Here is a 16,411-nt window from a genome sequence, read left to right as displayed (position 1 = left end):
CAGGAGGCAGAGGTTGAAGTGAGCCGAGATCATGCCACTACACTCCAGCCTGGGTAACAAAGTAAGACTCCGTCTCAAAAAAAAGAAAGTAAACCTATTACAACATGGGTAAAGCAATACATTTTGAGGCACAGTTTCTTAAAGTTTATCTTTTCAGACATCCTAATCATTTTTCAGAGGATCTGTTTAAAACCACAATATCAGAATTTAGATCTGCAATTATGATCATTAGAGCTATTTCTACAATGAAGCTGATTATCATGAACTCCTTTGAAGTCAGAAGAGTGTTGTTAATCCATGAAAGGTAGAGATAGTAAAGCACATCCCACTCCTGTCCTAAGCATGGATCTTTTAACGAATTGGTTTTTAGGCACGTTGTGCATATTTTATTTAATGATTAAAAAGTAGATTCGGCTACCTCCACCTCTCATGTAGCCAGTACACTCAAGCCATTTCCTTATAGACCGGTAACTATGGATAGGGACTGGAGACAGCATTTGCTTCACAGTACTACTGTTGATTCAAAGTTTCAAACAGATTGCTGCCATTATGAGGATATGGAAAGTTTTATCTATATTTTGTCTAAGTCAGAGTTTAATTATATGCCAACTACCCTGGGAAAACTAGAGAGGCTATGAAGGCAGGTGAATTCATTTCCTGTCTATTAATAAAGGACCCCAGCATAGCTCAAATGCTTGAGACACTTAATCATCATCTGTCTATCCCTTTTCTAAGCACAAAAACAAACCTCCTAAGCACAGAACCTAAGCACAGAAACAAGCCTTTTGCTTACAATGGGCAGAACCCCAAGTAAGTTTACACTGAAGATAAAATTTTTAAAAAGTGACTTGTTAATCAAAACGAACATTATTTCAGTGTTAAAATTTCAGCTGGGCACAGTAGCTCATGCCTGTAATCCCAGCACTTTGGGAGGCTGCGGTGGGTGTATCACTTGACCTCAGGAGTTTGAGACCAGCCTGGGCATGGTGAAACCTTGTCTCTACAAAAAACACAAAAATTAGCTGGGTGTGCCCAGCTACTTGGAAGGCTGAGGCAGGAGGATCACTTGTGCCTGGAAGGTTGATGCTGCAGTGATCCATGATTATGTCACTTTAGCCTGGGTGACAGAGTGAGACCCTGTCTCAAAAAAAAAAAAAAAAAAAGAAAAAAAAAAGATTTCAGATGCATAAAGTGAGTAAAAAAGGTGGGGAAAAGTAAGATGTCTTTGGCATCATACTGATAATACTGATATAATAATATATGGATAGACATAATTTTCTCACAGTTTTAAAATACTTGCATGTCTACAATATGCATTTTTCTTTTCTAGGACTTTTTTTTTTTTTTTTTAAACCATTTAGAGGTGTACTGTGTGTCTATCCAAGTTCAAAAGCAGGAAATGGGAGTCTTCTCAAATATACTTACTTTTAACATAATGTCTAAAGTAGTGCCATCACCATGCTTTAAAACAGTCAGATAGACCTACAAGAGAATATAGGGACAAAAAATAAGTCATTTGATTAAATATACCTTGTTTCAAGTATTCTAATACTAAGAAAAGACAGAAAGCCAGTAAACAATATTGTAAATGTTGGCCGGCTGCAGTGACTCACGCCTGTAATCCCTGCACTTTGGGAGGCCGAGGCAGGCGGATCACTTGAGGTCAGCAGTTCGAGGACAGCCTGGCCAACATGGCGAAACCCTGTCTGTACTAAAAATACAAAAATCAGCTGGGCGTGGTAGCAGGCGCCTGTACTCCCAGATACTCAGGAGGCTGAGGCAGGGAGAACTGCTTGAACCCAGGAGGTGGAGGCTGCAGTGAGCCAAGATCGTGCCACTGCACTCCAGCCTGGGTAACAGAGTGGGACTCTGTCTCAAAACAAAAAAAGTAAATATTATAAATGTGGATATTACAAACGAACTGTAGTTAAGAAGCTAGCAGTGCCTGTGAGCAACCACAAAGGTAAATGGCATGTTGTACCAGCAGAGCACAGCAGCTATCATGGGTATATGCACAGCTAATCACATTTCAGCACTGCAATGCTGACTGAGAAACTTTAAACAAATAAGAAGATGGCTATAAACCACTTAAATGGTATATATTAAAATAGAGTTAGATGTGGTTTGTGGGTCAGTTCTTAAGTCAATTTTGGCACTTAAAAAAAGTTCCAGGCCGGGCATGGTGGCTCACGCCTGTAATCCCAGCACTTTGGGAGGCCAAGGCAGGTGGATCACCTGAGGTCAGGAATTCAAGACCAGTCTGGCCAACATGGCGAAACCCTGTCTCTACTGAAAATACAAAAATTAGCCGGCCGTGGTGGCGGGTGCCTGTAATCCCAACTAGCCAGGAGGCTGAGGCAAGAGAATCACTGGAACTGAGGGGACAGAGACTGCAGTGAGCCAAGTAGCCACTGCACTCCAGCCTGGGCGACAGAGCAAGACTCCATCTCAAAAAAAAAAAAAAGTTCCATGCTTCACAAAATGATGTAGTTACCTATAAGTTAAGGGAATTTATCATGAAAACCTACAGGACTCCTCAGATCAGCGGAGAGAATCTGTTTTCCTTCCACGTGGTCCTTAAACCGACGACGGGCTTCTTCTAACGTTGCCTTATGTCCTGCTTTTCCTAGTTTTCCCAGAACCAAGCCCCTCAGGAGTGCATCTAGATGACCTGATTTGAGAGGTAAAAGAGACATAAGACTACTTAAAAAGCCTATTTTATAAATTTGTCATCTGGATATCTTATAATTGTGCTATACCAACTCTATGGTCTTGAACAAACACACTCAATTAACTTAATACCTTAGAGAATACTTGTTTTACATTTATCAAATCATAAGAGTGATATGCTAAACAGACTAGACAAGCAAATAAAGTTGCTGACTTTCTCTGCAGTTACAAATGCCAACTATCTGAATTTACTAAATGTTTACTCAGTCTAGTTAACTACTCTGCTAAGGATTATGTATGAAAAGGACAGGCTTACATCATGCAGTTTTGACCTAAGGTTCAAAGAAAGATCACATATGGTACTAGTATGTTCTGTGTATAATAAATTGAAATCTTAGATTTTAAAAATGAAAATCTGATGGGTCCATTCCTCCAAGACATACAAATAGCCAATAAGCACATAAAAAGATGTTTAACATCATTAGTCATTAGGAAAATGCAAATCAAAACCACAATGAGACACCAATTCATACCCACTATGATGGCTATAATAAAAAAGATAATACCAAGTGTTGGCAAGGATGTGGAGGAGAAATTAGAATCCTCAAACACTGCTGGTGGGAACACAATATGGTGTAGCCACTTAGAAAATCAGTCTGACCTATAATCTGAGCATTTTTGGATGCCAAGGCAAGAGGATCACTTGAGCCCAGGAGTTCAAGACCAGCCTGAGCAACATAGCAAAACCGTTTCTACAAAAAACTTAATAATTAACCAAGCATGGTGGCATGTGTCTATAGGCCTAGTTACACAAGAGGCTGGGGAGGGAGGATCGCTTGACTCCAGGAGGTTGAGGCTGCAAGGAGGTTAAAGCTGCAGTGAGCCATGATCACACTACTGTACTCCAGCCTGGGCACAGAGCAAGACCTTGTCTCTTTTTTCTTTTTTTTTTGAGATGCAGTCTCACTCTGTTGCCCAAGCTGGAGTGCAGTGGCATGATCTCAGCTCACTGCAGCCTCCACCTCCCAGGTTCAAGCAATTCTCCACCTCAGTCTCCCGAGTAGCTGGGAATACAGGGGTGTGCCACCACGCCTGGCTAATTTTTTGCATTTTTAGTAGAGACAGGGTTTTGCCATGTTGGCCAGGCTGGTCTCGAACTCCTGACCTCAGGTGATCCACCCAAGTTGGCCTCCCAAAGTGTTGGGATTACAGGCGTGAGTCACTGCCACCCAGCCGATCATCTCTTAAAAAAAAACAAAAGGAAAGACAAGTGGTGGCTCACGCCTGTAATCTCAGCACTTTAGGAGGCCGAGGCAGGTGGAACATGAGGTCAGGAGATCAAGATCATCCTGACCAACATGGTGAAACCCCGCCTCTACTAAAATACAAAAAATTAGGTGTGGCACGGACCTGTAGTCCCAGCTACTCGGAAGGCTGAGGCAGGGGAATCACTTGAACCCAGGAGGTGGAGGTTGCACTGAGCTGAAATCATGCCCACAGCACTCCAGCCTGGAGACAGAGTGAGACTCCGTCTCAAAAACAAAACAAAACAGAGTCATCATATGACTCAGCAATTTCACTCTTAGGTATATATCGAAAATAAATGAAAGCATATGTCTACACAAAAACTTGTATACAAATGTGAATAGAATTCATAATAGCCGAAAAGTGGAACCAGTCCAAATGTCCATCAGTTAGTGGATAAATAAAATGTGCTATGTATCTACACAGTGGAATATTGTTCACTTGTAAAAAGGAATGAAAGGGGCTGGATGTGGTGGCTCCCACCTGTAATCCCAGCACTTTGGGAGGCTAAAGCGGGCAGATCACCTGAGGTCAGGAGTTCAAGACCAGCCCGGCCAACATGGTGAAACCCCGTCTCTACTAAAAATACAAAAATTAGCTGGGCGTGGTGATGCAAGCCCGCAATCCCAGCTACTCGGGAGCCTAAGGCAGGAGAATCACTTGAGCCTGGGAGGTGGAGGTTGCAGTGAGCCGAGATCACGCCACTGCACTCCAGCCTGGGCAATAGAGCGAGACTCTGTCTCTGAAAATAAAAAAAGAATGAAAGGTCCGGGCGCGGTGGCTCACACCTGTAATTGCAGCACTTCGGGAGGCCAAGGCAGGCAGATAACGAGGTCAAGAGATAGAGACCATCCCGGCCAACATGGTGAAACCCCATCTCTACTAATAATACAAAAATTAGCTGGGTGTGGTGGTGCACACCTGTAGTCCCAGCTACTGGGGAGGTTGAGGCAGAAGAACTACTTAAACCTAGGAAGCGGAGGTTGCAGTGAGCCGAGATCGCACCACTGCACTCCAGCCTGGCAACAAAGCAAGACTCCCTTACAAAAAAAAAAAAGGAATGAAGGACTGATACATGCTACAACACAGATGAACCTTGAAAATATTATGCTAAGTGAAAGAAGCAGATATAAAAGGCCAAGTATTTTATGATTCTATCTATATGAAATGTTCAGAATAGGTAAACCCATGAAATAGTAAATTTGTGGTTGCCAGGAAATGGAGAGTGACTGCCGGTGGATACAAGGCTTTTTTTTTTGGTGGAGGGGGAGGGACTGAGAGTGGGGAGGGTGAAGAAATTGTTCTGGAAATATGGAGGTGATAGTTGCACAATCTTGTGAGCATACTAACAAATACTGAATTGTATACTTTAAAAGGGTGAATTTTATGGTATTTGAATTATATCTCAAAAAAAGTTAACATCCAGGCAATAAATGATTGAGGAAAAAAGAAACAACAGTTAACGGCACACAAATCTGATGAATTGCAGCAGTACAATGGACAAATAAAATGTAGTATATTCATATGATGAAATACTACTTAGCAATAAAAAGCAATGAACAACCTGGATATATCTCAGAAACATTATGCTGAGTGAGAGAGGTAGGTTTAAAAACAGAACACACATTATATGATTCTATGTATATAAAATAGAAGAGATAAATATTAATGTAGGTGAAAGAAATCAGAATGGCATGTGCCTGTGTGGGGTGGGGAGGGGAGGCTCAAGTAGTAGGGACCAATTAGGAAGAAGCCTCAAATAGCTTTCTGGGGGATGGAAATGTGGTATGTGTTTGCCGAAAGTCATGGAACTGTAACATTTAGATTATGCATTTTGCTATATTTAAATCATATTTTAACCAAAAATAACTTTAAGAAAACCATCAGAGATCAATAGATAACTACACATTATTGTGATGGTTCTTACAACAAGTAATTTATAATTCTGGCTCTGATACTAACATGCTGTGTGATGCAAGCTAACATTTTATTATTTTGCCGTGTTTCATTCTCCTATCTCTATAGCTAGGAAATTGAAGGCATTCTCCCTATATTGTAAAGATGGTTTTGAAGCCAAAAAGTATCACATTATCATCATGAAAGAAAAGTGCAACACCCATTAATTTACCTGCATCTGTGTCCATGTACTCCTGTCACTATTCATCTGTGCTCCTATCTAAAACCAACTCCTTAACTTCTGCACTGGATCTCAACTCCTCTTGATTATTCAGCTGTCACTACAGCAACAACCCCTCTCTCTCACAACATGAATTTTTCCATTACTACTGCATTATGTTCAAATAGTTGCAGAAAAATGTAATATAAAATCTCCCAACTTAAAAATTCCTTCCTTTACCCCACCTCTCTCTCGCCTAGCCCTTTTCTCTGATCTTCTCAGCAAAACTCCTTTAAAAAGTTGTCTAAGTGTGTTGTCTCCATTTCCTCTCCTTCCATTCTAAAGAACCTGCTGCAAAAGTGGAGAATTCATTATTGTTCCCCACTACTACACAAAAATTGTTAAATGTAATATTGAATTAGGCTTCATCATTCTATTTGATTTAGTGTAGTAGCATCTGACACAGCTGATCACATTCCCTCTGCCTTCATCTACTGCTTCTCTTCATCTACTGTTTATTTAAATTCTGGGATACCCCTTCTCTCTCCTGGCTCTCCTTCTACTTCTACCTCACTGGCCAGTCTGTCTCTTTTGCTGATTCTTCCTCTTCTACACAATCTCTAAATCCTGAACTCAGACCTCTTTTTTCCACTTATACTCAGTCACTGGTTGATCTCACCCAGTTTTGTTTTGGTTTTTAAAGACATAAGGTATCACTATGTTGCCCATGCTGGGCTTGAACTCCAGGACTCAAGCAATTCTCCTGTCTCAGCCTCCTGAGTAGCTGGGACTACAGGCGTGAGCCACCACGCCCAGTTAATTTTGTATTTTCAGTAGAGATGGGGTTTCACCATGTTGGCCAGGCTTGTCTCAAACTCCTGACTTCAGGTGTTCCACTCCTCTCAGCCTCCCAAAGTGCTGGGATTACAGGTGTGAGCTACCACGCCTGGCCCCTGATTCCCTTTTACACCCAAATATGCTTCCATGCCAGGCACAGTGGCTCATGGCTGCAATCCCAGCACTTTGGGATGCTGAGGCAGGAGAATTTCTGGAGTCCAGGAGTTCAAGACCAGCCTAGGCAACATAGTGAAATCCCATCTCTACAAAAAAAAAAAAAAAAACACACATAGCTGGGTATGGTGCATGCCTGTAGTCCCAAATACTCAGGAGGCTGAGGCGGGAGGATAGCTTGAACCCAGGAGTTTGAGGCTGCACCACTGCACTCCAGCCTGGGCAACACAGCGAGACTTTGTATCTTTAAAAGAAAAAAATGTTTCTAGAGCAGTCTTCCCTATCCCTGTACATGGCAACTTCATTCTTCCAGTTCTACAGGCCAGAATTTGATTACACTTCTCTTTCTTTCCACCACACAGTCCATCCTTCACCAACAGTTTCAGTTCCACCTTCAAAATATACAGAGACTTTACCACCTTTAAGTTCTAGTTGCAACCAGCATCTCAAATGGATTGCTAAAATAGCCTTCTGAATGGTCTCCCTGCCTCCTCTCGTCTTCTTTTAGTCTGTTCTTCAGAAAGCCGAGTAAATCAAATCAAGTTCCCCTGCCCAAAACTCTCTAATTAGCGTGTCATATCACTCAATGTGAAAGTCAAAAAACTTCTCACTGTAGCAAACAGGTTCTATAGGATCAGAAAGGTCTCCCATTGCCCTCTCCTACTCAATCCTGTCCTGAACTCAGCAGCTTTCTTGTTATTCCTCGAACACCCTAAGCATGCCCCCATCTCAGGTCTTTTGTACTTGCTGTTCCCTCTGTCTGAACCACTTTTCTTCTAGGTATCCTCATAACTCTCTCCTTCATGTCTCAGTTTATGCTCAATATTACCTTATTAGAGACAGTTTCCCCAAACACTCTCTAAAAAATAGTGGCCCAGCACTCCTTATTATCTGACACCTTTATTTTTCTTAATGATACTTCCTGCCACCTAGACTATTATATGTTTAATTATTTGCTATGTCTCCTATTAGAATGTAAGCCATATAAGGCAATATTTGGGTTGCTGCTGTATCACCAGCTCTTAGAATAGTATATGGCATTTACTAGCTACATAAATATTTGTTGAATCAATGAAGAAAAGACATAGAAGCTGGGACCAGGTATAGTGGCTCACACCTGTAATACAGCACTTTGGGCAGCCAAGACAAGCAGATCGCTTGAGGTCCGGAGTTCAAGACCAGCCTGGCCAATAGTGAAACCTCGTCTCTACTAAAAATACAAAAATTAGCCAAGCGTGGTAGTATGCTACTCGGGAGGCTGAGGCAGGAGAATCACTTGAACCCGGGAGGCAGAAGTTGCAGTGAGCCAAGATGGCGCCATTGCATTCTAGCCTGGGTGACAAGAGCGAAACTCTTATCTCCAAAAAAAAAAAAAAAAAAGACAAGACGGAGCTCTAGGTATTGCTACTATTTTTATTACAAAAGACTTCCAGATCAAGACTGATCAGGAGGAAACACCACCTTTCGTTATCAGCAGATGATAAAAAATAATGATATGTAAAACCTTTAAATAATCATTCCCAGTATTTCAGTGAGAGCAAAAAGAGTAAATATATGCTTACAGAAAGAATCACAGAGCAGAGAACACATGTAGAAAGCAAATAATTTCCTTAATTGAAAAAGCTGACCCCTATGTCTCTCAGCACCTTTACAAGTTATACATAAAGGTGCCTGGTATTTACGGTAATAATAAATAAAACTTGGGAGGCGCAGGCAGGCAGATCACCTGAGATTGGGGATTTGAAACCAGCCTAACCAACATGGTGAAACCTCATCTCTACTAAAAATACAAAAGTAGCTAAGCGTGGTGGTGCATGCCTATAATCCCATCTACTTGGGAGACTGAGGCAGGAGAATCACTTGAACCTGGGAAGCGGAGGTTGCGGTGAGTCGAGATCGCGTCATTGCATTACAGCCTAGGCAACAAAAGCGAAACTCCGTCTCAAAAAAAAATAAATAAATAAATAAAACAAAACAACCTAAAATTCCCTTTAGCTTTTCTTGACTAAAAATAGGCCTTTGGAATTCTGCAAAAGACTTTTATTTCCACCATGTGCACAAATTATATTTAGCAATGAACACACATAACCACTACTGTTTCTATGTTGGTAACCCATGTAACTTCACCAGCAGACTTAAAAGACTCAAGTCTTAATTTCTGGCTTGCTGAATATATAGTAACATCCAGTAGATATAAAGATGATATTAATTATATTGTTAACCACATAAAAAAGTACCGACTTCTGCCTAATTCTTTCTCCATTTAGTATATGCATTACCTTCTCCAGGTTTGGGGTCCCAGCCCAGTCTCTCCCCTATAGGTGAAAAGACATCTTTCACAAACTCCTGGATTTCCTCATAGAAGTCTGTGTGGGACAAGAGAGTTGAGAGAATCCCCAGGTTACAGCTCAGGTCGCTCCATACAGTATAATTGGGCTCATTCACAAAAGCCTCCATGACTTTTAGAACCTCTACAGTGCTAATGATTCCAGCTCGAGCCTGGGATAGGAAAAAACATAAATTAACCTAGTCTTCAAACAAAACCAAAAAACATAAGCATGCATTTTTGGCATTAACTACTGCTAGCAATTTCTTTGGTTTAAGGAAATGGGGCTGTATAAGCTCAGAACACTGTTAGAATAAAAATCCTATTCAGACAACATTCCTTCTTTACTCCTTTGTTATTTTTTCTTTTTTTTTTTTTTTACAGAAAAATTAGAATGAATCATTTGCTATTTATACAAGAACTACTTTAAAAAATTAAACTAAAAGTCCCATCAATTTGAGAACAACAACAAACCAGTTAACTTCTATTTCTACTCAGTTTCTGGGGACTTGGTTTTGTTACTGTTTTGAAATTTTTCATACCTTCAGAAAAACTGCAAAAATAGTTTGAGCTTTCGTTTTTGACAGACATTCTTTCTTTCTTTTTTTTTTTTTTTTTTTGAGACGGAGTCTCGCTCTGTCGCCGGGCTGGAGTGCAGTGGCCGGATCTCAGCTCACTGCACGCTCCGCCTCCCGGGTTCACGCCATTCTCCTGCCTCAGCCTCCCGAGTAGCTGGGACTACAGACGCCCGCCACCTCGCCCGGCTAGCTTTTTGTATTTTTTTTAGTAGAGACGGGGTTTCACCATGTTAGCCAGGATGGTCTCGATCTCCTGACCTCGTGATCCGCCCGTCTCGGCCTCCCAAAGTGCTGGGATTACAGGCTTGAGCCACCGCGCCCGGCCGACATTCTTTCAAAGCTAGACCTGCAAACTGTGTCAACTTAAGCCTCTCCTTTACTCATTTCTAAAAGAACATAAACTAGAAGGCACTACAAATTCAAAGTCCTTTCAGAACTAACAGAGTTAGGAAAAAGAACTTCTGTTACAGCAGCCAGCTGCACAAACAGCTCACTCTCCTGGGACAGGTCTCTCTCAGCAATTAGATCAGCAGATGTGAGGTTTTGTGCATCAATGCTAATCTGTGTTTACACAAAGGTGGAATCCAAAACCAATGACTGCAGAGGGGAGGGAAAATTTCCAGTCCAATTTAAAGGAATACTAGGAGGAATATGACAATTTTATCATAAAGATATCTGGAAATTACCTAACCTATGCTGAAGTCATAAAGAAAATAATACTAACTGCTGCTTTAAATCCTTTCTGGAAGAAAGCCAAATATAAATATAATTCTAAAGCTAATGGGATACAATTTGAAATAAGAACACAATGTTTAAAAATTCTAGCTTTCCCAGCAAAGTACAACCACTATTTAGAAAAACATAAAATCACTCTGACTTCATTATTTTAAAAACCTATCAGTAGGATCATTTCTTCAAGGCTCATATTTATTTCTACTGAAAAGCAAGGAATTTTTGCCTTACAAAGGATAGTTTAATTAAGAGTTTCAGAAAGCTGGCTCAGGAGTAGTGAAATGGGATTTAAATTATATAGCCTCAATCTTGTCATATTAAAAATCAGTCATTTGCTCTAGTCCCAAAGGTGTTTTTAACCTTCATGAAGACCCATATTCTTCTAATTATGTTTCAGACACTCCAGGAAAAACAAAATCTTTTAATCAGCAAAATCCATCATATTACTTAAGTCACAGATGCTTACCAAGGAGAAGAGGTCATTCTGTAATCCAAGTCGATCCACAGGGGGCAGAGAAAGGTCACGAATGCCTGGTAATAAACTTTCCAGCATGGCAGAGCTGTACTGGGTCCGATAAAACCCAACTGTTCCTAAGTTTAACTGCAAAGATATCCAGTAAGTACTATTAAACAGCTCCATTAATTTTTTAAATCAACCTTTTGTATGTTTACAAGGAGTTCTGGTTTTAGATACATCTGGATGAAAAACAATTAAGACCACCTATGCCAACTAATGGATTAAAACAAGACAACACATCAAGATAGAATGAATATGCAGACAAAAAAGGGAAACTTGAAATTCTGGGGGCCAAAGTGAGAGACAGTAGAAAGAACATGGAAGGGACAAAATAATGTGGGTAAGTTTCTATTTCTAACCTCAATTTTAGGTTTACAGAAAATACTTAATATCTGTGAAAACACTTGGACAGTGGAATCTCTAAGAAAGCTTAGCCCTTTACAAACACTGATCTTATAAGCACAGAGACTGATCCCAGAATAACAATTTTCAGATCCCAATTTTAAAGAATTACATGGACCTAAAAGGCAATTTCATAAGATTTTTGGCGTGAGGTAATTACTGACTGCATTATTCTCTTTTATTATTATTATTTTTTGTCTTGCTCTGTCACCCCGGCTGGAGGGGAGTGGCGTGATCTCAGCTTACTGAAACTTCCACCTCCCAGGTTTGAGTGATTTTCCTGCCTCAGCCTCCCAAGCAGCTGGAATTACAGGTACCCGCCACCTACCACACCCAGCTAATTTTGTATTTTTAGGAGAGACAGGGTTTCACCATGTTGGCCAGGCTGGTCTTGAACTCCTGACCTCAGGTGATTCATCACGCCTCAGCCTCCCTGGGATTACAGGCATGAGCCACTGCGCCTGGCAACTGCATTATTTTCTTTTTTTTTTTTTTTTTGAGACGGAGTCTCGCTCTGTCGCCCAGGCTGGAGTGCTGTGGCCGGATCTCGGCTCACTGCAAGCTCCGCCTCCCGGGTTCACGCCATTCTCCTGCCTCAGCCTCCCGAGCAGCTGGGACTACAGGCGCCCACCACCTCGCCCGGCTAGTTTTTTGTATTTTTTAGTAGAGACGGGGTTTCACCGTGTTAGCCAGGATGGTCTCGATCTCCTGACCTCGTGATCCACCCGTCTCGGCCTCCCAAAGTGCTGGGATTACAGGCTTGAGCCACCGCGCCCGGCCTAACTGCATTATTTTCTATAGGCTATTTACCAATAGCCAAAAAATATTTTTGAGAACATTTACATTCAAAATAGTTTAATGGTAAAACAGTAAGATATAAATATTTTACTATTTATATGTAAATATTTTAAAAACCACCCCTACAATTTTAATGCAACTATCACTTTATCAATTCCCTTTATTTAACTTAATCAAAATTGTAGTGTACATAACTTTTTTCTCATTTATAAGAAATTTTTCATATTGCTACAATATAATCTTCCAGATTATAATTTCAAATGGTAATATTCCAGTGAGTGTATTTTAAATATACATTTAGGCCGGGCGCGGTGGCTCAAGCCTGTAATCCCAGCACTTTGGGAGGCCGAGACGGGCGGATCACGAGGTCAGGAGATCGAGACCATCCTGGCTAACCCGGTGAAACCCCGTCTCTACTAAAAAATACAAAAAAACTAGCCGGGCGAGGTGGCGGGCACCTGTAGTCCCAGCTACTCAGGAGGCTGAGGCAGGAGAATGGCGTTAACCCAGGAGGCGGGGCTTGCAGTGAGCCAAGATCCGGCCACTGCACTCCAGCCTGGGCGACAGAGTGAGACTCCGTCTCAAAAAAAAAAAAATATATATATATATATATATATATTTTTTTTTTTTTTAAAGTAAAACAATGCCAGGCATGGTGGCTCATGACTACAATCTCAGCTACTCCGGAGCCTGAAGTGGGAGGATCACATGAGCCTAGGAGTTTGAATCCTGCAACATAGTGACACCCCCAACTCAAAAAAAAAGTTGATAAACAGAAAAATTGCTTCTTTTTTGGGGGGGGTGGGGATGGAGTCTCGCCCTGTCATCCAGGCTGGAGTGCAATGGTGTGATCTCGGCTTACTGTAACCTCCACCTCCTGGGTTCAAGCGAATTCTCCTGCCTCAGCCTCCTGACTAGCTGGGATTACAGGCACACGCCATCACAACTAGCTAATTTTTTTTCCGTATCTTCAGTAGAGACAGGGTTTCACCATGTTGGTCAGGCTGGTCTCAAACTCCTGACCTTGTGATGCCTGCCTTGGCCTCCCAAAGTGCGATTACAGGCATGAGCCACTGCACCTGGCTGGCTTTTTTTCCAAAAAAGCACAAATGTCTGATACAATGTGTAATTCCTATTAGGAACATATAATTAAGAGTATGTAGTAAATACTTTCATTATGAAAGGTACAGAGTACAGAATAATGAAAAATAATTCTTACCTATTGGTATTTCTGTGAAATGGTTTTGAAATACCAGCTAGGGAATTTTACATTTCAGTGACACAAACCGATTATTATATATGTCTGCTCTCACTGGATTACAGTACTACACATATGGTGACAACACATCATTGAAGTTAACCTTTCATTACAATGGCAGGAGAGTTTGAAGGTGTGAGACTACAAATATTTTGGTTCATATAAGCTTACACTCCATCTACTTTTTTTTTTTTTTCTCCTCCTTAGTCCTATGCCTTTGGATCTGCTTCACTACCACTACCTTCCCTAACATCTGACAAATGTCTGGACAATACTATTTCAAAATTCGTCCTAAATTTCACAAAGGAAAGCTTAGGTTTTTTTTTTTTCTTTGAAACTACTAAACTGAGGCAGAATTTAAAGCCAGTCATAAGATGTATACATTAAGTGAGAGAAATCTGTTTAGGTAAGATTCTGAACTCACCTTCACCCATTGGTCTGGTTTGACATTTTTCAAAACCACATTCATCTCTGGCTTGTCCATTAGAATTTTTAGTTTGGCCTGGTTGGGGTCTTCACTAGTAGAGATTGTGATAGGGACCATCCACTGGGGACAATCTTCACCTAAGCAAGAGAAGAACAAATAAATTTTGCACTGGGACAAACAGAAGGTAAGGTGGAGAGAGGAGTGGTGTTGTTCTAACCAGGAGCCTAAGCCTAACTGTTAAGTCAGTAGTTCATTCTTAGTGGTATATGAACTCTTCCAGATAACCTGAATAGTATCAGTGCAAAGGAAGGGATAATCTACTAACAAAATCACAACATGTTGTCTAAAAAAAGAAAGCAGTTAACTCACTTGAAGAATCACAAATGCAATGACTTAAACTTAATTTATCATTTTCCCCTTACAGAGCAAAGATAGCAATTTTACTGTTAAAGTAAATTGTGAGTAGGTGAAGGCTCTCACATAGCATTTATTACTATATATGTATATGTATTTTTTTTTTTTTTTGGAGACAGAGTTTTGCTCTGTCGCCCAGGCTGCAGTGCGGTGGCGTGATCTCAGCTCACTGCAACCTCCACCTCCCGGGTTCAAGAGGTTCTTGTGCCTCAGTCTCCTGAGTAGTTGGGACTACAAGTGCATGCCACCATGCCCAAAAACATACAATTTTTTTTTTTTGTACTTTATTAGTAGAGATGGGGTTTTGCCATGTTGGCCAGGCTGGTCTCGAACTCCTGGCCTCAAGGGATCCACCCACCTCAGCCTCCCAAAGTGCTGGGATTACAGGTGTAAACCACTATGTCCAGCCTTCATATATCATTTAAAAACAAATTATAAGGTGTAGGCCTTAACAGGTATACACACTGCTGAAATATCAAAGGGTTGATTTTTATTGTTGTGATAGACAGGATATATCCTGGGAGCTGTTATATTCCATCACAGAGGAATCATATCTAAAAGCCAAAGCTTTTGTAAGGCAGAAACACTGTCTTATATATCAGACAGCAAAACAGACTTGGTATTAAGATGCCAAACAAAAAAAGAGTCCTTGCCCAGTACATTAATGGAAATGGAGCTATTTTAATAAATGACATAGCTTTATGCTATCAGGTTAAACCACAAAGTAAAATTTCTCCAATATTGGGATACTGCAAGTTTTAATGTTGCCTCTATTGGTCACAGAGTATTAGAAAAACCTGTCAGTACTACAATATAGATTATAGGTAAGAGGCAGAAAACAGCAACTGTGACATGTACAGATTTATTTGGATAATAAAACTGTCATCTGGCTTGTTAGATTTTTTTTTTCCCCCAGACAGGGTCTCGCCCTGTCACCCAGGCTAGAGTGCAATGGCACAATCACGGCTCACTGCAGCCTCCATCTCATGGGCTCAAGCAATTCTCCAACTCAGGCTCCCAAGTAGCAGGGACTGCAGATGCATGCCACCATGCCAAGCTAATTTTATTTATTTATTTATTTATTTGAGATGAGGTTTTGCCATGTTGCCCAGGCTGGTCTCAAACTCCTAGGCTCAAGCAATCTGCCCACCTTGGCCTCCCAATGTACTGAGACTACAGGCGTGAACCACTGTGCCCAGCCTTGTTAGATATATTCATTAAAAGAATAATTCTATAGATGGGCACAGTGGCTCACGCCTGTAATCCCAACACTTTGGGAGGCTGAGGTGGGTGGATCTCGACGTCAGGAGTTCAAGACCAGCCTGGCCAACATGGTGAAACCCTGTCTCTACTAAAGACACAAAAAATTAGCCGATTGTGGTGGCGTGTTCCTGTTAATCTCAGCTACTTGGGAGGCTGAGGCAGGAGAATTGCTTGAACCCAGGAGGCAGAGGTTGTAGTGAGCCAAGATTACGCCATTGCACTCCAGCCCGGGCAACAGGGCAAGACTCAGTCTCAAAAAAAAAAAAAAAAAAAAAAAAAGGTAACTCTAGGCTGGGCATGGTGGCTCACGCCTGTAATCCCAGCACTTTGGGAGGAGGCTGAGGCAGGCAGATCACCAGAGGTCAGGAGTTCAAGACTAGCCTGGCCAACATGGCAAAATCCTGTCTCTATTAAAAATATAAAACTAAGCCGGGCAGTAGTGGCACGTGCCTATAATCCCAGCTATTCAGGAGGCTGAGGCAGGAGAATGGCTTGAACCTGGGAGGCAGAGGTTGTAGTGAGCCGAGGTTGCACCACTGCACTCCAGCCAGGGCGACAAAGCAAGACGCTGTCTCACCCAAAAAAAAAAAAAAA

General features: G+C 41.3%; 1 protein-coding gene across 4 annotated transcripts in view; it reads right to left on the bottom strand.

Annotated features, from left to right (window-relative positions):
• The window catches only part of NPEPPS (aminopeptidase puromycin sensitive), a 100,330-nt gene that overhangs the window by 9,003 nt on the left and 74,916 nt on the right, over positions 1-16,411 (bottom strand). For all 4 annotated transcript variants that reach the window (XM_033183275.1, XM_033183277.1, XM_033183276.1 and 1 more), the window contains 5 exons: positions 14,138-14,277; positions 11,205-11,339; positions 9,382-9,601; positions 2,529-2,671; positions 1,426-1,482 (listed from right to left, as the gene is read on the bottom strand). In XM_033183275.1, the coding sequence (XP_033039166.1) occupies positions 1,426-1,482; positions 2,529-2,671; positions 9,382-9,601; positions 11,205-11,339; positions 14,138-14,277 (695 nt within the window). The remainder of the gene's footprint in view (positions 1-1,425; positions 1,483-2,528; positions 2,672-9,381; positions 9,602-11,204; positions 11,340-14,137; positions 14,278-16,411) is intronic.

The sequence above is a fragment of the Trachypithecus francoisi genome, unplaced genomic scaffold (genome assembly GCF_009764315.1).
Source record: "Trachypithecus francoisi isolate TF-2019V2 unplaced genomic scaffold, Tfra_2.0 Lachesis_group20, whole genome shotgun sequence".
In the NCBI taxonomy this organism is placed as follows: Eukaryota; Metazoa; Chordata; class Mammalia; order Primates; family Cercopithecidae; genus Trachypithecus; species Trachypithecus francoisi.
The sequence above is the reverse complement of the archived record's forward strand: the minus strand, read 5'-3'. Positions and strand labels throughout refer to the sequence as shown.